This window comes from Leptonychotes weddellii, chromosome X (assembly GCF_054177405.1).
Source record: "Leptonychotes weddellii isolate Sample4059 chromosome X, ASM5417740v2, whole genome shotgun sequence".
In the NCBI taxonomy this organism is placed as follows: Eukaryota; Metazoa; Chordata; class Mammalia; order Carnivora; family Phocidae; genus Leptonychotes; species Leptonychotes weddellii.
The window spans coordinates 89383635-89407675 of NC_138385.1; the positions used below are offsets into that span (position 1 = coordinate 89383635).

Here is a 24041-nt window from a genome sequence, read left to right on the forward strand (position 1 = left end):
TCCATTTAGAGCCTGTAAATACTGCAATCAACAGTGTAAACATCTAGGCTCGTTAATGTACAGAAGGGCCGTGCAGTGCATTAGACGGGCACCAGCAAAGGTATTGGGGGGTGGGGGGGGTACCAGGAAGATGAAAGTGCAGCCAGCTTAGCAGGAACGTTTGACCGCCATCACTGATAATTGTGTATTTGTGATTACATCTTCCAGTCATTTCCATCTATCTCCCCTTCCGTCCTTCATCTCCCTGCCTGCACTTTTCCGAAGTTTCTCAGTTTTGGGACCTAACACTCACCAAAGAACTTCCTTTTCTCCTCTGTGTCTCTGAGCAGCCATGTCTCATAGCAAAGGCAGACAGGCTCTACGAGTTGAAAACTATGGCAGATAACCATTTCAGTGTTCACTTCTCCTTCCTCAGCCATGCACAGGCAGATGTTGTTTCTGGGCATCCACACAAAAACTGCATGTAGGGTCAAACCACAAACAGCTGTACCAGCTGGCCATATTTTTTGTTAAAATGGAGACACTACCTCTGGGTTCAAGTTGACACCTGCTTTTCCTCAATCCTGCCAGGTATTTGGGTTTGGCTCTGCAATTTAGGGTACTCAGAGCCTCCTGCCAAGAGCTGTAACTAATAAAGCAGATCCATTTGGTGACAAGCAACAGGATGTTCCAAAATAGAACTGCTCCAACTCTGCAGTGCTGGGGCTGTCATTGGTTTAAAGGTGTATTCACCCAATCATACAAATGCTCAAAGTATACTGATGGGGGGCTATGATGGATTCATTCTAGACAACAAAACTGCCTCACCTGGGTGAATTTGCAGATCACTCAATTTCATTCCACGGGTGATGGCCACTCTACCCTGGGTCACTTCCAAGGCTGTGGCTTGCTTTTCCTGGCCAGAATTTTTGAAAGCATCTCCTTGGGGTGCTGGGGAGCTAGATGAGACAGCTAAGACCTCAAACCACAGACTCTGCCTGGAGCTACTGCTCTGCAGAAGTTCTGGAAGCTTTATTGTTTGAACAATGCTTAAAGCTATTTCTGCCTTGGCAGCTGACCTTTCAATCAGTAGGTTTTTGTCACAATACCAGCAACATCTGCAGCGTGAATAAAATAGGATTCTGCTTGCTAATAAGCTTTCTTCTATTTGATCTTAGTTTAAGAGATGTGTGTGTGTGTAAATTATTTCTGGTAGCAATCCTTTTGTTTTAAAGACTGAAAATATGCAATGCCCATTTCCCCCCTTGTCCTTTGCTTTGGCAATGTCTGTTTCTTAAAAAAGAAAGAACAACTTTGAATTTGTTTCATTAACATAATATCTTTGCTCTCAATAAGACCTAGGGTGAAAATATACAAGCAGACTCTATCACACTGTTGTAATTTGGTCAACCACTCGGGTACTGTCAATATCCACCATTTCCACACATTCAATTTCCTCCCGGTTTTCAGGATTTTTCTTCTCTTTCCTTTTTTTCTTAGAGGGTGGCAGGAAAGTCAGTATCACAGGTAAAATGGCAAAGCAGTGAAAGAAGGTGACAAATGCTATTAAAAACAAGCACCTGAACAGTGTACAGGTCAGATTTGAAGGCACAGCTGCGAGAGGAATCAGACCAACGATATAGCAGAGGTAGCTCTGTAAAATAGCTACCCCGTGCACTTCCAGGGCGTTCTTTACCCATTTAGTTCTTGTGAAATCCTTGCCCAGAACGAATGTGGATAACAGTGGAGCACAATTGTCAATTGTGTAGTTAATTCCATAAATTAAGCACAGCACAGAGATGCAGTCCAGTTCTACTTTCCATAATGTCATGAAACCTATAACTCCAAACTCCACGGACACAACCGTTAGAGTGAGCCAGACATTAATCAGAGAATCTGCCACCAGAAATGCCGAGAAGAAGAGCAGGAACAAAGCACTGATGCAGGAGTTGTGCAGGGGGGCTCCCAGAGAGGAGGCATATCGATCCATATACACGAAGGATGGGTTGAAGACAATGAACTTCACCTTGGAGGTGACAGAAAGTCTCCTGAGGGTCTCCAGGAGATCATAGAGTTCTTCTCTGTTAGTTTCCATGGTCTTGGCCACCAGAAACATTCTGGAGGCCACTACATCAACCTCATCATTGTACTTTTTAGAGAAGATGATGTCCTCTTGAAAATGTGAAAATTGGGGAGCTTTCAGGAAGGAATTCCTCAACATGTCTGTGAAGTTTTTCTTAGGCAAGCCAGTAGACACATTGAGTTTCCGAAGGTAATTTAAATAGCTCTCAAACCAGGATATCCGCACGAACCCCTTGGTGTATTCTAGCACGTCTTCTTGGACACTAGTGTTCCAGTATTCTATGGACTCGTATATATAAAACCCAATCACCGGACTGTAGTTACTAAAGTACTTTTGCTGGGCAGTAGTGTACTCAATGGTTTGCGTTGCAGTTGCTACGATGTTACTAAGGTCTGACCCTTCACTGACCTGCAGATAGCCCATTAAGGCAAAGGAAATATAAATAAGGTAAAAGAGAACTACAAAAGGCTTGACATAGGTGTTGGTTATCCAGTCACAGTAATAGCGTTTGAGGAAACATACCAATAGGTGACTCTCGTAAGTGTTCGCTTCCTCGCCGTCCGTTGTGTCCTCGCTGAATCTGGCTGTCAGGAGAAACCTGTACCATGCCGGCTTCTCCTGCAATGCCTCGGGCTTTGGGACTTTTCTACAGAAGATACTATGCTGGTAATTATTTTCTATGTAGCCAGTGAATACCAGGCTGGAACCATAAAACGAGAGTACATAGAGGTAGTTGAAGAAGATTGCAATACAGGAATTGCAGCAGAAAATCCTGGCTGCCTCAATGTTCGTGAAAGGGCTGGCCCCTATGCCAAAGGTGACCAGGTACATGGCAGTGGTGAGAGAAAAGGAGAGCATGGAGTCTGCATAGACTGCTGCAGTTCTCTCTTTAACATGTTGGTCTTCTCTAGTTTTCCTCCAGGAGGATAACATTTCAAAAGTCCCATATAATCCATGACCTGAGGGGGCAGAAAAAGACCAGATCAAAAATTTGAAAGGAGTAACCTCTTGAAAGAGAGGAACCAACTTGGTCACGGGCAACTACCGGGTCAAGGGAAATACAACCAGCCTTGGTGGTGACAGTTTGTAAATGCCAAGAATTTCTCCTGTGGAAGAGAGCCCTGTATTTTAGTTAATCCTAAATGGTAATGGCAAGTGAAAGAGAAGATCGAGGGGCTAAGATCTTCGTGCTCCCTTCTGGCTTAAGAATGCAGGGTGGACTTCTGCCTATGGAAAGCCAAGTAGACGGGCGCCTGTCCCTTGGGGCTTATATACAGCGAGAGGTTGGGGCTGTGGGTGCAGCTTGCAGAGTTTGTGTTTCCCTTGGTTGGTGGAACACTCCAGAGAAGGTTCCTGGCCACTCATCGCTTGGCTTGTCATCCCCACAAGTCTGGCTGGAGGTCAGCACAGAGGAAGGTATTGGGCAGAGGGTTCTGAGTTAATGTCTCATCATCTCCTCTAAGTTTGGCCAAGTGGAAGACTTTAGGGAGAAAGAGGCACTGTATTCAATTTGAATCTTGATGGGAACCTAAATCACAGCCTCTTCCCCATGCCCCCTGCCCCCGCCAAGTATCAGTCCAGGAAGCAATAAATCTGAGACACAGAGGGAAGCACAATAAGTAGCACTGAGTTTGAGTGAATAGGAAAGGTGGAAGATGGAACACGATTCACACGAACTCTCCCCGCAACTGATAAAAATCAAAATTCCGCTTGTAGGTGTATAGCTTGCATTTTGTCTTTAGGGACCTGTTTGACCAATTTTGCTTGTTCATAGATGATATATCAAGCAGGGGCTGACTCTGCTGGCTTCTCTGCACTATTTGGCCATGGCGTCTGAGGAAGAGAGCCAGATCAATAACCTTTTTCCTTAACTACTTAGTGCCTTGGCCTCCTTGGTTAGCATTCCAGAAGCACTGGAATAGCAGAGGTACGCTAAGTGCCCCTGTTTTCACTCCATTCTAGTGCTTGAGGCTGGATCCAGCTAGACTTCCCCCACCTCTCCTGCTTGGAGGCAGACACTTGCCCGATGGCTCTCCTGGGTTTCCAGGCCACTGTGACATTGAAAAGCCCACCGGAAGTGACCTGTTGTGGCTTTCAGTAACCCCTATCTTGGCACTGGGATCAACAGATCTAATTTTCTCCTTCTATGCCTTGGCATATTCAATCCCATTACTGAGGATAATAAAATCTCTACCCGGTGGTACAATAGTCTTGTTTTTAAAAAGGAATTAAAAATCTCTGGCCAAGCGTAATGCTGAGTGAAGTGAGTCACTGTTATTTTGTGTGTACAATAACTGGGTGAACATCTTCCCTTGTGCCCAGGTGGGTATTTATATCCTTATTGTGAAGTCTTGCTCAGTCTCAAACCTGAATGCCCATTCCATAGTCGTGATATAGGCCTGTTTCCTCAGAAGGATTTGGCATTTATCTTAATTTACTAGGCATCGTTCTGCAGCCACTTGAGAGGGCAGGTGGAGACTGTCAATTAGGTAACTGGCACTGTGGCCCCTACTAAATTGGAGGCACCTAAACTCCCCAGGCATGAAGTCAAAAGTGCACTCATTGACTGGCATCCTGTTAATTATGTTTTAGAAAGTTAACATCTAGTCTCAGAAAGGAAGACTATTTGTTGTCTGTTTCCACATTGTTCTCAGGAAGGACTGACCGACCTTTTATTAAAAGTAACCAATTCCGGGATAATGAGCATAAAAGGAGGATTAGTACCTCCAAGGCGTTTGCACCCTGGGCAAACAATACTGACCATTTCATCTGGGGCCAAGTAGACTAAGTTCTCTTGGGTAAAACACACTAAAGTTTCACTGAAAATGGCAGATGAAGATTTTTTTAATAGTATTTACATGCCAGAAACAAGAAAAATGTTTTAAAACAGGGCTTTAGTACTGAGTCATTAAATATGGTAAGAACATAAGAATGCATATAGCAGGATTAGAATTAGTCGTGCAGTGCATTAGAGGGGCACCAGCAAAGGTGTTGGGGGTGGGGGGGATGTTTTACGACATTATCTGACCCTGACTCTTGTTGGAAAATACCCTAAGAATCCATTTCTTACCATGCTGTTGAGTAGTCTTAGAGGCTAAGTGAGGAAAAGAATTGGAATTAACAGAGCTATTTGGTGAAGAGAGTGAGGCTCGAGGGTCCAGAATGAAAATAATCAAAAGTCGAGGAAAGATGGAAATAGGCTTTGAGCTTGTCTCCTGAGTTCTGTTGCTGCATTTAAATGCCTTGTCCTTCTACAGTGTGATCATTTTTATTGAGTCCTGACTCTCTTTGCATATGCTCTTGGTTCTGGGGTCAGCTCCAGAGAGAATTTTCATTTTGTTCTTGGGGGCTGTTGGAAACTACGCCTTTCCTTCTCTCCTCTCTCTACAGGGGTGTACATGTAGACATTCGTAGAGGCAAGAAGAGGAGGCCCCAAGAAAGAATACATTCTACCAAGTCATTCAGAATTTGTTGCTAGCCATTGTTGGTCTTGCCTCCAAAGGCCCCCACTATCCTTCCTGATAAGGCCAAATTCTTGTTTCTCAAGCCACACCTTTCTGGCAGATGCCTACACCCTAAATTCCAAACTGGAGATGTGCAGTGTCTTTGAAGAGCTCTTTGGATTTCAGGGACAACTGCGGACGCCATAACTGGGCCTCCTTCCTGAAGTTCAGTCAGTCAAGAGAAGGATGAATGCCAACAGAGCTGGAGGTGCCTCCCGGGGATTAACAGCCGGGGGTGCCTCACTGCTGCTAGACCTGATTCACAGCTGGGTAATTATGTTGAAGAGGTCAGTCTGTTACCCTAAAGGAAAGCTGAACGATGGGGTCTCTGTTTCCTGGCCTGGACTCAAGGGGAGTCATATTCTGGGAGTCCTAGGACATGACGAATACCCTGCCTGCTCCCACAACCACCCAGAATGCCTACTCTGCCCATAATTATAGCCAAATTCCCTTTGGTTTTAGCCTTCAAAGGTGTTCTTATAAATGCATACCCCTCCGGGACAGTGGTGTACTGAAGCAGCTTCCCTTCATTCGGGGGGGCGGGGCGGTGGGACAGAGGCTGGAGATGGGGAGGCAGTAAAGAGGAAATTATAGGTAGGTGGATTTCACAGAGACTAAATCCTTTGCAGTTTTTCCTTCAGCCAGCCCTGGCCTTATCTTTTGTAGCCACTTCAGAAATGGGCCAGTGATATCAAGGAAAGGCAGGGAAGAAAGGTTTTGGTAGGTTCCGTTCCTCTCCACTTTCCTCTCTCAGCAGGTGCCTCCCTTCTTTAGTGTCACCATCATCCATCACCTCTTAGCTTTGGGGCTGGGGTCCAGTAAGCTGGACTCTGAGGCCAAATCTCACAGATGTAGGCAAACAGATACTGCATGTGGATTGAAGATACTTTTCAGAGGTTTGGCTGTCATTTCCCGTATTTTTAAAAGGTGCTTTAAAAGCAAAAATACTGCTGTCTTCTTTGCACTTCAGTTTTTAAATTTTTCTCTATGAAGTCGGAACTCTGTAAGCCTCTCTATTAAATCTGACCAAGGGGCGTACGTCATTGGTGCAAAGCATCATTTCAGCAAGGGACCATTATCCATCTCCAATGTTGCAAGCCTGTTCACGAGCACTCCCTCGTAGCAGCACTCACATAGGGAGGTACCCAAACCTGAAGTTCCAGACAGACTTAGCCTTTGGTGACCAGAGGCCCTGTGGTGGTTATAGGAGCCAGGGCTCCACATCCCAATGGCAGGTCCATAGCTCAAGACCCGGAAGTAAAGACTATCCTGGTGAGCACGCCAGGAACTGATCAATATCCCATAGCGTCCCTGTCTTACAGTCACAGTGTTTAAGGCTGAAGAGTTGCCAAAGGGAACTGTTAAACACCACATATTGATTCTATCAAATTCTTAAGCTAAAGAAGCTTTTAAAGTATTCACTTATCTTTTAAAAGCACATGCAAGATGTTTGTTTCTATTTTGGCACACTGCGTGTCTGTATAGTTCCATGGGTGTCAGTATGTGTCAGGACACACGTACAGGCCCAAGGTCTAATTATTCAAGAGTGAACACTTTGAAGCGGTGGGGGCTTTTAGCCAGGTCCTGGGATAAGGACCGTAGATAGAGCTCTTCGCCAATGTTCAGATACAGTTTGTACCAGGAGTGCAATTTACGTTTTATTAGCAGTAGACTTTGGGACCGTCCTTTAGTAAAATCAAATACTAGAGGATTTAGGCTAATAGTTTTCCTTCTTTTCCAAGTGATTTTATATCTGTATGTGCACATGACTTTCAGGCTTTGGAGCCATGAAGAGAAAAAGCAACACAAGTGATAAATAACACTAATGGTAGAAAAACCTCAACTGGCTATCCTCCAGTCACTTAAGGTGAGGCTCAAGAACACTCACAGATTAAGTCTCACCCTCACCCAGACCCTTTTCTGGGGCCTGACCAAAGCCTTCAGGGTTGTTTATAATCCACTAATGCAAGAATCCACCAACGAATAGTTGAGAGTTAACCCAGCTTTACCCAGTAGATGTGCTTCTGGAAAGCTGTTCATGAAACGAATCATATTTTCAATGTATTTAATGGTTTTGCTATCAGAGGCAGTCTGGGTGATTTGTTTATTTTTTTGTCAATGAATAATCACAAGCAAATTGATCTGTTTTGTGCATCTGGATTCTGTAAGGCAGATTTTTCCCCAGGCCCAGATTCTCATGCCTTCCCCAACACACAGAGACATAGCACAGAGGCTGATGCCTTTGGGCACTACTCACATTTTCATCCTTTCCATACTAGCAGGATTTCCTCATCTGGAGTTCCAGAACACAAGGAGTAGCTGAGAAGATGAGGAAGTGAAAAGGGATGGCTTGCTAATGGATGATCTTTTAGTTTCAATGCAAAAACATTTAATATCAGGAGACAATGAAGCCATTTATAGAATGCCTGGGCAGTGCCAAATTTCTTATGTGGAAATAAAATTACTACATTCTTCTAAAAGATCCAGAGTATAATGAATGCATGAGCAAAATCTGCTAGAACATATTTTACTCTTAGATGAGCTTCACTAAGTAGCTCATGTTCTTAAAATGCTTTACTTTCAGTGACATCCCCATAAATCCATGATTTTTGTTTTTTTTGAGAAGAAATTTAAAGCGTATGAATGTCTGGGTTGAGTAACATCTATTTTCAGGGAGAAGTTCATTAACTGGGTTACATTTACACTTTGCCAGTTATAAACATTTACTTTCTATGCTGAATTGTTTGGTTTATCACAGCCTGTTTTGTGTCACAGTTAAGAGAGAGAGTAAAGGAAGGTGTACTCTGCTTAAGTTAAGAAGGATGCACACATCAGGGCAAATACACACATCTTATGCTTTCTACCAGAGACTTGCACAGTTTGGCAATTCTAATCACAGCATTGGATTTTAATCTGAGAAATGCTTTTCCCTCATTAGAGAGCTGCAAATAAGAGTCCAAGAAATGAATATGCTAATAGCTCTTCCTTGTTGAAAGAAAGGTATTTAGATACTGAGTGTGTGTGTGCACTATATAAAATCAGTGTCTGTAAATGGGGCCCACAGCATATGCTATGGTCACTGTGCAATATCTTTACATATAGGAGACATATGTAATATATAAATATATGCATATATGTCATATCCTATTCAAACATATTTTATATATTTACATATAAAATGTGTGAATATATACTATATAATAGGGAAATGTATAGTATTTATACCCAAATATTCAAACAATATATGCTACATAATGTTATAAACACATGAAATACATATATATGTACATGAACTTATTGCATAATATATATTACATATACACTATGCACACACACACACACACATATGATGAATAGTAGGCTGATTTGAAAGTTATTTTACTGGTAAGGAAGAGAAAAGCGAGTGCTACTACCTACACCATCAGTGCAGAGAAGAGGCTAGAATCCCTCTCTTAGGTTCCATCTGCATTTTGGTTCTTGGCTGCTGAAGTAGCTTAGGTGAAATGCAGGATTTCCTTGACGATGACTGTGTATCTGCTTCCATTGTGAGCTCCTATAGACCCATCTGGTCACTACTGCCTGGTCTCGGCAGTGACTTTCTCAGATGCTGGTCCAAATGCAACACCAAACTCGGTATTTTTCTTCATGGTCTATTTTTACCAGGTCAGTGTCCTGACGTTGCCTCCTGCTGCCTGACCTTTGTAACATCTGCCATTCCCCCAGTCCCTAGATGAGGTGGGGCTAGACCACCCAGAGTATACCCGGAGACCAGGGTCAAGGAGGAAGTGTCACTGCATTCCTCTGCCTTACTGAGCTCTGCATGGACCTGCCCCCTCAGTCCTATTCTTGTCCTCCTTTACGGTTAAGAATAGAACAATAAAACACGTTTTGCTCCATCTCCCCAGACCTATTTCTCCCCACCCACCCCTTACTGGAATATGATTGGTGGAGCATAATAAAAGGGTGAAAACTACCCACAAAACTAGATTGCACAATCTCCTTGTAAATTAGTCCCCAAATGACCGTCAGACATTGCAAAAAAAATATCCAGGAAAAAACTTTGAAAATATTGTAATTTTAAAATAAGACAGTAATTCCTGTCTTATTTTAAATCAGATGTAAAGAAAACTGAGAACAATAAAACCCTTATCAACCAGGGTTTTTTCCTCCAGAAATTACCGAACCAATTAGTGATTTATATCCAAGCAGAGTGTTTCCACAGCAGTCTGCTCCATTATGTAGACTGTCATATTGTTGCAAATAACGGACTTGTACAATAATGTATTAGGTTGAACCATAAGAAATTACTGCTTTGTAGTTCAAAAATGGCTGGATATTGGTACCAATTTTGTAGGTCAAAAATAGTTGAATATTGGCAATTTCTTATGGTTTGAACTTTATTATTATCTGGCTGATTTCCCTGCCCTATATGTCTCACAATTTTAGAAATATACCAGAATGGGGTGCCTGGCTGGCTCAGCCAGTAGAGCATGTGACTCTTGAATTGGGGGGTCCTGAGTTTCGAGCCCCACAATGGGCATAGGAATTACTTAAAAAAAAAAGAAATATACCAGCTCAACCTGAAAACAAAACCTTTCAGGTTTGCTTGAGTTTAGAACAAAAATAAGAGTTCTGATTTCTCAGAACTAAATTTCCGGCATAAGAACTTTCACCTCTTCAAAGCCTGAGCTCCATATACTGCATCATATTCCAGGTGGCATCAAATGAGAACAAATTCTTGGAAAACTGAACCTGATCTTCTGGTTTCTGCTAAATACAGATAATCTTAGAATATACCTGAAAGGTACCAAATGCCCCTGCTATTATTCTCCTCCTAGCACTTAATTACATCCTTTCTTCCTTTCCCATCCTTGAATTTGAGCGGCCTGGCTTTATAATTCAGAAGGAAGAGGGTACCCTGGATGTGGTATTTGACCTTCTCAAAAGTCCCAAACGTTTGAAAGGGCTGTAAATCCCCAGTAGCTCACTGTGAGCGTATAGTGGTTAGCACTCTGTGTTGTGAAAGGGCTTGAAGAATATTTTTCTTGAAGAATACTTTTTTGTCTCATCCGATCTCCATGGCTCTTATATCTTGATAAATGCAAAGCAACCCTTATAAATTAGATTACCACTTACAAACTAGTATCGAAACTCTTTCAGCACAACTTCGGTTCTCCCCTTTCAGCTGGTCAGAATGTACATGAAGCCACAAACCTTCCAGATGAAGAAGGAAGAACCCTTCCTTTTGTTCCCTTCTATATTCTCCAACATTCCATTCCCTTCCTCATTTGTGTCTGACCAGGAATGCTGTGGAAATAGTAAGCCTCTAAGGAGAGCTTGCATGCACAAAATCTTTGCCAATTTCTTAAATCATAGCCAACTGGAGGACAATGGTGTAAATCCTCATCCTTTAAAGGAAGTTCCATAATGGATTAAAATGATGAGTGTCCTCTGTTTACAAATGGCAGTTCAAGTACTTCAGTACCTGATATTAATATAGTTTGGAAAAAAAGGATAGTACTTTATGCATAATGGGATGATAGAAACTCTTCTCCAAGTTTATAGTAACTAAAAAATGTCAATGGGCATTTATAATGCGGTAGACCTTTAAGGATTTCAGCTCTAAATAAACTGATCTGACTCATATGGACAGGGGTTTTGGCAGAAGTGAGATTGTCTAATATGCATGACACTGATTAAAAACATTCTAAATCATGATGTATCTATGCTTACATCATTGCCAAAATGATTCATCTGTGTAGGATATATTCTTATTGCCAGAGATGTCACGTATTGTCTTGGCTAGAAACACACAGTCACATCCCATTATGGCATACTCTCAGAGTTTATCCAAATTCTTTCCTATTCTGGAATTTTGTCAGGTTAATACTGCTTGACACACGTGGCCTTAAAATTTTCCATTCTAAATCTACTGCCATTTTGGCATTTGGCTGGATCTGGCCTTATGTGACCGGCATCACACTGAGAATGTTTAGTTTGCTGAATTTTAAGTATAATGTTTATCATATTATGGACCTGTTGTTGGCCAAGGAAATCTCTGTATTAGAGCCTTTTTTCTGAGATACTTTTCCTTTTAAATGAGACCATATAGTTTTAATTTTTATTTGATATTGTATTTATATAACATGGAAAATCAAGACATTTTGCTTAAATCTTAGTTTAGACATAGCCATTTTATGTCATAGACAGAAAAATTTAAAACTGGACAGTTTATTGACTCATAGTGCAAAACCCTTAGCACTGCATTTCTTCTTTGTCGTTTGAAATATTTATTAGTGTTTTGGGACTGGTCATCAAAAATCCAGAATTAAACATGGGCCCTAAATGCAACATTTATGAACATGCTCTTGCCTATATTTCATTTTATAATCAAATTCTGAGAACGAAGAGTTTATCTGTGAAACACAGAAGGGTGACCATCCTAAATCCAGGCACTGTTGGCTTTATGAGCATAGTAAGCACCCATTACGTGGTGCAAAGTATTTATTGCAGATGGACCCTAGCTACTAAAACGCATAGCTTCCTTTCATGTTGTGACTAAGTAATAGTTCTCTTTGGGCTAAAATGTACAGAAAGTTTGCATACTGATTGTCAGCAGGGAAAACTGCCATCAAATCAATGCATGTAACTTTCCTCACAAATTGCAAACAAGGGAGTATTGGGTACCTGCGGCGCTTGGTCTCTTTCACCACGAACGCCAGATTTTTCTGAATTGAACTCTGACGTCAAGTTCAGTGATCCTCGGTCTCTGGGGGGTTGTGGCGCTACTATTTCTGGATTTGTTTTCTAAAGCCAATTCTCGGCTAACATCGTCCAATCTCTTACATCCTTCCTTGTACCAGTCCTAGCTGGTATATTCCTTTTTGTGCTGACTTTGATTTACGATGTTTAAAATTTCTTTAGGAAGTACAAAAAGAAGTTTTAAGAAATCTTAAATATCATAACTTAGTTTACTTAATAAAATTAGAGAAGTTTCGAATATTCCATTTCATTTTATTTGGTGAAATTGATTTTTTTGTGAGGTTAATGTTAAGAAGTTTTGACTATTGCTATGTTGTTTTACTTAAAAATAATTTTAAGAAGCTCTAAATATTGAAGTTTTATTTTACTTAATGCAGTTAGTTTTTAGGAAGTTTTAAATACTGTATCATACTTGGGGCTCACTGGTCACAACTTGGGAGTGTCATCAAACCTGGGCCAATAGTCCTTTTTCTAGCTTTGACATTCTTTCTTCTTGATCTTAAAAACCCACTGCCTCCCTTCAGTTCCCCACTCCTTCCTTATTCCTGTTTTTTCTTCCTCCCGCAAAAACAGTCACAACAAAAACCACTGCATTTTTAAAATGAAAAGCTAAAAAATAAAACCCAAGCATGGGACTAATCATGGGCAAAACATCTTCATTTAAAGAAACCTTGACTCAAGCCTCCATGGAAGCTACTACCCAGTTGCACTGAGTCTTCAAGGAACTGCCGTGGAGCCCACCATCAGCACACACCGTCTTGGGGTTCAGGAGGCTAGTTATGCTGCCTTCTTAAGGGACTGACTTCAGGAGGAAGTATGGCAGCCTCCTTCTCTGTTGTGTTTGGCGGCGATGAGCAAAGTGACCTGGTGAATGTAGGACTTGCTCCATCTCCACAGCGCCCCCTTTCCCAGGAGCTAACATATATGTTTTTATTGCCCAGGTCTGCACTCCCACAGGCCTCAGAGCCTGGAGGGCAGCATGTCATTCTGTGACCTTGCAGCCCTGCCACTCTGCTTATCATTTTAACTGAAAAGCAGCTGAGATCTGAGTACATTCTTTTCTTTCCTTCTGCTACCCCTAAACAGGGCATTAGGCATTCTAATGAACTCAACCATAGTTCTTTCTCATTCAATGAAAAATACAACTTCATTTGTCATGTCAGTATCTGATTCCAAATGACATTTTAATTTTGCTAAAGGAATTGGTGAGAAGTGGCCACAGAAAAGGGAGAAACGAGCCCCTGGAACCCTTGGCCCACAGGAAGCCTGCCATCAGGCTTGCTGGGTATGCCATCTTCAATACCAGATGAACAGAGCAACTGACATTGTATTATAACCACCCTGGCTTTGTTTTCACCGTTATCTCTATCAGGAAATTCTTGCAGCCCCTAAGAGAGAATATACTGGGATTCTCACATCGTCATTTAAAAATATTCCCCTGAGTTATTATAGCAAGGACAGGAAAAAAGATACCTTCTTATTTATTTCTCACTTGTTGCTTTCAAAGTTTTTGTACACTTATCATGTCCCTTTTTGTGATATTCACATCCATTCCATCCATAGGGTGGGGAAATGGAGGGTAGCAGACCCTGTCAGTGCCCAACCCATGTGCCCTCCTAGTCACTATTCTGGAGCTCAGGGAAGGCTTCTCACGACAAACACCATCCACCTGGGGGATTTTTGCGGCTGCAGGAATGTGTTCAGTCTTCCCCGGGGAGAGCCGTCAATGACTCATACACAAGGTTTCTGGGTACATGACCCAGCTTGCAGCTTCCTCACCCCTCAAGGAGGACCTCTCTGAGGTGTGTTCTGTTAAGTCTCCCAAAGGTCCCCAGTGGGATTGAGCCACTGGAGCCTAAAGCAGTAACCTGCCCATTAACATAGCCCGAATTGTCTTCCTTCCCTGATTCATGTTCTCACTCCCACGCTGGGGCTTCCTGGGCTCACCTCCTAAATTAACGACTTATATCTAAATCCTTGTCTCAGGTTCTGCTTCAGGGGAAGCCCCACCTAAGACACTGGGGCACCAGAGAAGATTAATATGTGCTAAATGCCACACCGCTACTTACTGGAGAACCAGGGCTGGGACCCAGGGCTTGGGACTTCTGGCATATTTACCAAATAAGGTTGCCCCTTGCCAATGGCCAGCACATTATAGAATTGGTCCCAGGACTTTTGGGCAAAAAGAAGACATGACAGACAAAAGAAAGTTGTTAGATGGCTACTCCTTGCCTTTTAGGAACCCAGTCACCACCAGCAGCAGGAGGAAATAAAAAAAAATGAAGGGCAGTAATTACCTAGCATGACGAAAGGGACTCCCAGGAAGGTGGAATTGTATTTCCCACCAGTAAGATTGATGATTCCGGCCGCGGTGAGAGTGGCCAGGGTTATGGTCACCAACCCGAGCAGGCCCAGCCAGGGTTTGCTGCGGACGCAGTCCTGCATTGAGCAGCACAGGATGGCCATGGTTACGACCAGGATCAGGCTGGTGACCAGGTAACGTTCCGATACACGGCTGGTCTTCTGGAAATCTTCCCTCAGTGAGGAGGACGTGTAAGGGTACATTTTGACTTTGCTATTGGATTTCTGGAACAGTCGGACAGTGTCGCAGAAGCTGGACTCCCACCTCTCAGCCACCATGTCATTGAGACTGTTGATTGACTGCAGGTAGTAGGTGAGCTGGACGGCCTCTGCGGATTTTACCCGGTCCTTGCTGTGCACAGTGACGCCTCCAAGCTGGTGTCCATTGTACACTGCCCTCCCGTCCTTTAAGTGAGTGATCGGGTATGTGATAGCAAAATTGGTCCGGTTGGTGGCCCGAGCATTCTTTAGCTCCTCCAGAACATGCACTATGTCATCCACGATGCAAGTCTTATCATTATTCAGGATACATATGTGGGCGAACGTGTAATTAAAACCAGGCCTTGGAACCTGGATCCTGGTCACAGCAGCATGCAACTATGGGAGAAAAAGAATGAAAGTCAGTTTATTACCAAAAATAAGACATCAATGCATGACATTAGCTCTGTGGATTCAAATATCTCTATTTGGGGTGGCAGAGTCACTTAGGTCATCTCCAAGCTGAAGGGTTCAAATGAAATGTTATAACCCTATGATAGAAACAGGTAGTAAGGATGCAAAACCAGCATCAGCACAACCTGGGAACTTGTCAGAGATGAAAATTGTCAGACCACGTCAGACCGGGTAAATCAGAAATCTCTGGGGTAGGGCCCGGGAATCTGGGTTTTCACATGTTCTCTTCTTTATTTGTGACTCAGTTGGTCCATAAATGTCTGAAAATCTCACATACGACCACTGTCTTGAAGATGTAATGTACCAGGTGAACTAAGGTACAACTTCTCGTGGAAGCCCATCCTCTGCTACCAATTTCTAGGGCCCCTAAATGACTTCCCCATCCAATTCAGTCACTTGGTGCCATAAAAGACAAGAGGCTCACCTTGAGGGACCTCATATTCTCTGGCTTTCCTTGTCTGCTTATATGGGAGGGGAGATGTGACTGTAACAGTCTGGCCGGGCTATATGGCGGTCATGCTAAAGGAGCACAGTGGGATTTATTCTACACACCTCACCCCAAGTCAGATTCGCCATGTCCAAGCTCCATACACCTGTGATCAAAGTGGACACTGGGAATACAAGCGCTCATTTAACAACTCCTACCATATGCCAGGCACAGTTCGAGGCCTTTTATGCAGATTAACCCATTTCACCCTTACAAGAAACTATGATGTGGGTACAAGTACTAGGCTCATTTTACAGATGAGGAAACAGATGGTTGCTTGCCCAAGGTCGCACACATAGTAAGAGAAAGAGAGAGCTAGGCTATCCCAGGCAGCCTGGCTCCGGAACTTGTGCTCCTAACCCCTGACCACAGACCTCTAGGTTAACAATGCTGGGAGTTGAGTCAAAGTTCTTGCTAGCAACTAATGGTTAAATTGGGGCTTGCCCTGCCCAAGTGCTAAGGTGGCCTAAAAAATTACAAGTGCTCAAAGTCAGATATGTGGGAGTATATGTATTCTACAGTCTAAGGTGAGAAAATAGGCCCTTTTCTCCGTAAGATGAGCCCAGTCTGCAACAGGAGGCCAGCGGTAGACATGTAATTGAGTGTTAAGTAAATGAGTGTGCCTGTGAGCAGAGATAGCCACTGTGTATCTAATGAATGAAGAAAAACATTTCATATGCAAAGGGAAGAAAGTTTAACATCCAGTTGCTAAACTGTGACTGTGCCATTATAACTCATAACCTTCTGAGCATCTCCATGACCCTGATATATTTTCTCTTAAATCTGCTCTGGATGGATTATTTGTGAAGACATTTTGCTGTGCATGTGCCAGGGTGAGTGGGATATTTATTATGCTTTTTGAAAATGTCGGAGGGGTACCAGCTGGCAAAGTCCTTTCGTTAGCATAGAGCATGAGTTGTTAATCCTAATTCTCAGTGCACCCTCCCCCACATCTCCTCACAGGCACCAACCGTCAGGTTCAGGAAACACTTCACCATATTATGAAATAATTTTGAGTTCTTTCCTTCACACACACACACACACACACACACACACGCTCTTGATCTCCCAGAGATACCTAAGAGATTATTTTCACAAAACTCTTACCATCTGCTTAATTTTTGCTTTGGTGCTTTGGGATTAATGATGAGCAAATGTCTTCAATGATTTTAAACTCTGTGTCTTTTTATCCATTCTTCTCTAAGTATGGCCCAGTGAATTTTGATTAAAAGAACTTCTAACTACAAAAAAAAAAAAAATCCCAAATATAAAGTTATTTTAGGGGAGAGATGAAACGAGAGGAATTTAAAGACAAGAGAGAGTTTTGATTAAGTGTTGAAAGAAAGACTTTGGGGAAAGATTCAGAATAGGCTAGAAAAGGAGTGGTATGGAAAGCATGCATATGTGTAATATTTAGTGCATTGTTTGTTCCTATGAACAGTCTAATAAATCTCCCTTAGAGTGATTACTAAATATGTCAAGAGAAAAAGATTGCCAAATAAGACGGTGTTAAGCCACAGGGCCGAACCTAGTTATAGCAAGGGGATATTTTCCATCCATTCCCTAAGGCGACCATGCCCTGCTGGGTGGGGAGTTATAAACTATTTAGTGATCTGCCAACTCTGCAGATCTGCTGCTCTGATCCCTGGGACCACAGACCGAAGAAAGCAGACACTCTGTTAACTCCTGTACCACCAGATCATAGGAGGGAGACTTGGGAAAGGAGATCTTAGTAAAGTTTGAGAAGGAACGTTTCTTAATTCTCGGCACCACAGCTGCCGTGAGACGCAGCTGCTTTGAATTGCCAATGGAGAGGTGGGTAGAGCGTGTGTCACTCTTGCTTCTGAGTGGCAGAAGCATCCATAGAGGGGGTGTTGGCTGTGGCCACCCACCTGGCAGGAGGCGTCTGTGGGATTCTACTGTGGGATAAGAGATGAGAGGATAATAAGAGGCATGCAGAAGATCCGAAACTCCTCAGTTCTGATCTCTGGTTCTTATGACTGCTTATCAAGTTCGTACACAATGTATCCTTGGCCGTTTGCATAGCCTTTGGCAGGTACACTGCACACGCTACCTGGATATCACGCTGTTAGGGTTTTAGAATGCCCTGATTTACTTTCCTAAGGGAGCCCCGCTTAGGACAGCAGACACATTAGTAGGCATACTTAGATATATTCCCAGGGAAAAAGGGAAGCCAGAGATTGAAGCTACGCTCTTTTTTTTTTTTCCTGTATACTTACTTTAAATTTCTGCACTGGGAAAGGAAGGTGAAAATGATGACAGGTTAATTTATGGTGACTTCATCTTTGCCTTTAAATTAATGTTTTCTCTTGGGGCCAGAAAGGGGAAAGCAAGCCAGGAAAACATGAAAGCATGATAGTGAAATGGTGACTAAGACACCTCTGTCCACGAAATGGACAACCTCCAGCCACACAAGCTTATTTTTTTTTAAAGATTTTATTTATTTATTTCACAGAGAGTTGGAGAGAGAGCACAAGTAGGCAGAGAGGCAGGCAGAGGGAGAGGGAGAAGCAGGCTCCCCACCGAGCAGGGAGCCCGACGTGGGGCTTGATCCCAGGACCCTGGGATCATGACCTGAGCCGAAGGCAGCCACTTAACCGACTGAGCCACCCAGGCGCCCCCACACAAGGTTATTATTGAGCTTGGTAAGAGACCCTCAGAAAAAACAAGGGAAAGTGACACAAAGTAATAGTCCTGACCCTTAATACAGTCTGAATCTGTCATGTGAATCAACACATAATCCATGTTTCCATAACTATGTATAGATTCTAGATTATTCACTCAACACACATTCAATAAATACTCATCAAATCTACCGCGTTGTCAATAATAGGATAATTTCCCTGAATTTAGTGTGCTCATGCTCACACATGGAAAATCACAGAAGAGATACAACATTCAAAACAAAGGGAATATTCTAACAGTGGACAATGCCAAACACTTTGTACTAGTAAAGCCCAATCCAACGTCAATCCTGATTACAATATTTTCTATTCTGTATTTGCTGCCAAAGAGGCCAGAACTGAATGTTAAATTGAGATTCATTCCCAGGCTCTGAACATACCATTTCAGTTGTTAGCTTCTTTGCTCTCATCACCCCTCAGATTAAGAATGATAACAGTAATAGTACTACTCTGCTAAATGCTAGCAGTACTAGTACTGCTAAGTACTAGTCTGCTAAGTACTCTTTACAGTTTTAAAAATTTATTCAATATAAGACTCAATGGAAATGATTAAAGGATTATCCTCATTTTATAGCTGGAGCAGTTGAGGCCTCAAGGACATTTGACTGGCCCAGTGAGTAAAGGGCAGAGGTAGGATCTTGGGGGTAGCGGGATGTGTGGCCCTAGCCCAGCACAACTTTGAATGAGGACTAAGAGGATTTGGGGAGGGGTGAAGCGCCGTCAGCTCACCAGGTTCACATGACTGGCCATGGCTGTGATTGAGCTGTGGGATGGCCATACTTGGGGATCTGGGGTCCATTAAGAGAGACCACACATAATCCAAACAGCCAAACCTCATCTGTAGATGGCAGCATTACGTGGCAATACTAACAGGTAGCAAAGGGGATGGGCTTGGAGCTTTCTGACTTTTCTTATTCTCCGTCCAGCCTCTGTAGTTGCCAAATAAAACTTTTCACAGACAGGCTTACCAAGAAGAAAGGCTGTGGGACACAATGGAATCCAGTAATAAGAAGTTTTGGCTTCAAGTCTGGCTTCCACTGCTTCCACTGCTTCCGTGGGAATGTCAGAGACCCTAGGAATGTCATTCTTTCAGGTCTCGGATTTATCAGTAAAAAACAGAAGGTTGGTTTAGCTAATCTTTACGGACAGACCGTTTTGGTTCTAACACAACATAATTCTAAGATGAGTGACATCCACATACTATACGATCAGATGCAAGGTGAGAGAAAGTTAACTTCATAAATATCAATTTGAGATTTATTATAGCTGCTTGAAGTATGCTTTTCCAACACACTGAAGTTCTTTTTAGGTCAATGACAGATCTGATAGTAGATGAAACCCAGAAAGAAAACCACAGGGTAGGGAAAATAGGTTTACTGGAAAAAAAAAAAAAAAAGACTCCCTTCTCTGAGTGATTTCCCGTTACTGGGGAGGCACTGGCTCTTCTAATCCCCTTCTGCCAGAGCCTGGGACAAAGCCAGTGTGGACTGCCGGTCACGACAGGCCAGAGTCTAATTTCCTCTCTGCCTCTCCTTGGCACACTCAGATCTTCCTCAGAAGACAGCAGGGGCACCTTGTAGAGAGTACAGAAGGGATCTGGGAGGAAGGAAGTGTCTGCTCCTGAGTGATGATTAACATAGGAAAAATACCTGTGGGTTCACAGGATCTTCTACAAAACCTTTCAGTTCCTCTTTGTATTTGTTTTTTATTGACAAGGGGTAGGGTCAAGGCCAGACGGCCACTCTGCCAGGCAGGGCAATTAATGGGCTCTGGGAGCAGCGTCAAGCTTTCCCCAGCAACCTCGCCTGTGAGGAGAGAGCGGCAGGAGGTGAGGGTCCCCAGCTCCCTAGGGGGAGTCAGTCTTTATCAGCTGCCTTCTTTTCTTGCCTCCCCTTCCTACCCCCTCCCTCTGACTGTCACAAATAAGCTTCACTCATTAAAACATTTTTTAAAGATTATATTTTTAAGTAATCTCTACACCTAACCTGGAGCTTGAACTTACAAACCTGAGATCAAGAGTCGCTTGCTCTGCCCGCTGAGCCAGCCAGCCGGGCACCCCCATTAAAACACTTTAAAAAGGGAGGTCGTTACTTAGCTTTTCTAACTTACATCATTTGCCCCCAAGTAATTACCTTCAAAGTGACACTAAATCAAAATTGCTTTAAAAATGCTTTCAAGGAATATCTGGTTTTCACCCCCAAATGAAATCTTTTCTTCGTTGAATCCCTCCAAATTCCACGTCTTAATCTGGGTCTATATTCTGCAGCTGTAAATGGATAGGAACCGACTGGCAAGGGATCCTCACCCAGGACACGAGAAAACACCTTGAAGTGGATGGACCTGGTCTCGGCAGTTCATCAATTACACTAGCTCCCTCGGTGTTATGTTCTGTCTTCGCATGATCTCACTCTCACCCACTCTCTTTCCTCTTCTTTTAATAGAAATGCATTACATCAGAACACCAGAAGTCGCAAGTTGGGGATTGTTACCGTGATTCATTTGTAGTGCAGCCAAAAGCAAGTTAGTCATCTCTTAATAAGTGAACAGAAATATCATTCTGCCTTTGAAACATTACATGTTTGGAGGACACCAAATTTAAGCTGTGGATGTAGCCAAACAAGTGACTATCTGTCTACACGCTTCTTCTGTACATGTGTGCCTGGTGTCAGCCTGACCTGCTCTAGTGTCACAAGACAAATGGGTGCCTCTGTCCATACTGTCGTGTAGTGGAGCTCTGGGAGAGTGGGATGTGTCTCTTGTTCTCCTTGCTTTCCCACCAGGGGGTAAACACTCTTGCTGCTGATGTTGACACTAAAAAGCAGCCAAGAGAGCCCCACATTGTAATTCCCCAAACAGGCTGTTTGTCTTTGCAGCCTTGGCTGAAAAAGCAATGCAGCTTTCGATCTGAAGCGAATAAATCTGAGATTTTAGAAACAAAAAACAGTAATGATGGAGGAAAAGGCAAGTATAATATCTCCTTGCAACTTTGGCCCAATTCCACATTGGTCTGGAGGAGAAAGACAACGTGGTGAGGCAGAGGTCCCATAACCTCTATTTGCATAGTCTGGGGGAAATTTTCATGTGGTCTTAATTAAAAAAATTCCTTGATATCATGAAGACCCCTGGAAATGTGTTATGTTAAACTTTCTGATTAGAGTGGTTATCTTTTAATCCCATTGTCCTCACTTGACTTTCACGGTCAGGATTAAGCTCTGGTAGAGCAAGTTTGTGGGTCATGAGTTTTGCTGAATATCTCTAAGAAGGACAGAATGCCCTCAGAAATGGGAGAATGTTAAAGCTGATTGGCCAAGAGGCAAAGAAAAGTCGCAAAGAGCCACATGCCTGGGGAATATGCAACAGCAGTTTTAAGATTTGGTCAGGAGAACACAAATAACTCTTCAAGGGACCAGAAAAACAGAGTACCAAGGACATCCAAGTCTGAAAATGACTGTGAACCTGAGTGGGAAAAGCACTGGATCAGGGGTCAGAAGACTGGAATTTAAATCCTGGTTTTATGTCTTGTTGATCACATGGGTTAGAGAGAAATTTTTTAAAAATGGGCCTTTAAAAACATGTATCATGCCACTTCCTTGTTCTAAATCCTCCAGTGGTTCCTCCCAGCACTGAGAGCCAACACCTAAGTCCTGACTGTAACCAATAAGATGGTACACTGTCCTTGCTGACATCTGGGGACTCACGTCTCACCATGTGCTAGTCACATGGCCCGTCTCTCTCTTAGTTCTGCCAGGAATGTCCTGCCTCCACACAGCCTCGCTTCCTTCACTTCCCTGCTCAGATGTAATCGGCTTCCCTGACCCCAGCCCCCATTTAAAAAAACTATCCCTCGTCATCACCATCATTTTTTCTCACTTAAAGTTTTTCATGGCACTAGCTGTGATATGATGTTACATTATGCAGCTCTTTTTGTTTCTTTATTCTGCTGCCCCCACTAGAACACGAGTTAAGCCACGCCGGTGTGTCTGTCTATTGGGTCTACTTCTATGTAGAGCTTCGCTACCTAGAACAGTTCCTACCACATATGCTCACTAGTTGTGGAGTAGACATATGAATATAATAATCTTGTGCATGACTGGATTTTAGTCTGTGTCATGGGCAAGAGGCGGGCCAAATGAAATGATAGAGTGTGTGCATTTTGTAAACTTTAGAGGGCTATGCAAAGGTGACTGCAGTTATTCTACAGCGGGGAAGCACGGGGTGGTATTTCTTGTGGGAGAAGTGTCTTACAGCTGTCTACATATGACCTAGAGTTGATTCCTGATCGTCCTGCAGGCCCTGATCTTTCCTGGGTTTTGACAATATCTTGTGCTTTAGTGGGAAGGACATGGGTTATGAGGTCAGATGCCACAAGTTCAAATCCTGCCTCTGTTGGTGCTGCCTATGGGACCACAGCAGACACGGCTGGGCCCTGCCCTTGTCTTCTCACGACTTCAGTGCACACTGGCCCTCCTTCCAGCCTGATGTGGGAATACAGGGGCATTAACATACTTTCTTAGTCCCCAGCAGCCTGGAACTATGACTAAAAACAGTTCGTGTATAAATACCCCAGCTCCCGGTCCCCAAGGTGGATGACTCCAGGGCATGTGTTCCTCGCCGTTTCTCAGAGTTCCCCAGCAGGATTAGGCTGCCGTTGCCTGGTTTGGGGGGGGGGGGCGTAAACTAGCTTGACAAGGACTTTACAACTGACCGCTTGCCTTCCCTGTTGTATGTTGCCACTCCCTGACCAGTGTTTCCTGGGATTGTCTTTCAGATAGACTACTCGTATGGAGTTCTTGACTCTGGGTCAACCTTTGGAGGAACCCAAACTAAAACAATGACTTTAGGCATTTAATTCCATTTCATTATCTGTAAAGTGGGGTCATAGGGTCATGAGGAGGATCGAGTGTGGGAAAACAGAAAAGGTGTCTGCTCTGGCATTTATTATGTATTAAGCCATATGGAATTGCCATTTGTGTAGGGAACAAAGTGGTTCGGTGTTGGCAATTTTATGTAGTTCACCTAACTGACCTTCAGTGAGGGTCTGTTCTTTCCCCCCCTCTTGGCCCCTCTTTCTTTCCAAGAGTCCTGACAGAACCGGGGCTCCCCTCGTTGGAGCACCAGACAATCTTATTTGGTTTCCAAGGTACAGTTTGGTGGTACCAGGACTGGCTTTTAGGAAAAAGACAAGAGTTCTGGGCTGGGAAAGGTCTTACACATCCACAAACAAGACTGCACAATGAGCGCCTGCATGCAGCTGGAATTCACACGTGTAGCAGTTTCGGCTTAAGACAAAAAATGTAAAGCATCATATAACCCACATCCCTGAAATATTTGAAACTGCAAATAATTAATAATAATGTTAAATCTACAAAATTATGAAAAAGTGTCACTATCAGATGAATTCTTTGGCAATTTTTTTTCCTTCCAACGATTGACTAAGTTTCTCATGAGCACTGAGTTTGAGAAAAGTGTAAATTATATGGCTGATAAAA

The 24041-nt window shown here is 43.1% G+C and overlaps 1 protein-coding gene across 1 annotated transcript in view; it reads right to left on the reverse strand.

Moving 5' to 3' along the window:
* Positions 1–659: 659 nt before the first annotated feature.
* Positions 660–24041, reverse strand: part of PTCHD1 (patched domain containing 1) — a 51762-nt gene continuing 28380 nt past the window's right edge. Inside the window, exons 2-3 of the mRNA XM_081809047.1 lie at positions 14625–15285; positions 660–3021 (exon numbers count right to left, since the gene is read on the reverse strand). Of these exons, the coding sequence (XP_081665173.1) occupies positions 1367–3021; positions 14625–15285 (2316 nt within the window). The 3' untranslated portion in view covers positions 660–1366. The remainder of the gene's footprint in view (positions 3022–14624; positions 15286–24041) is intronic.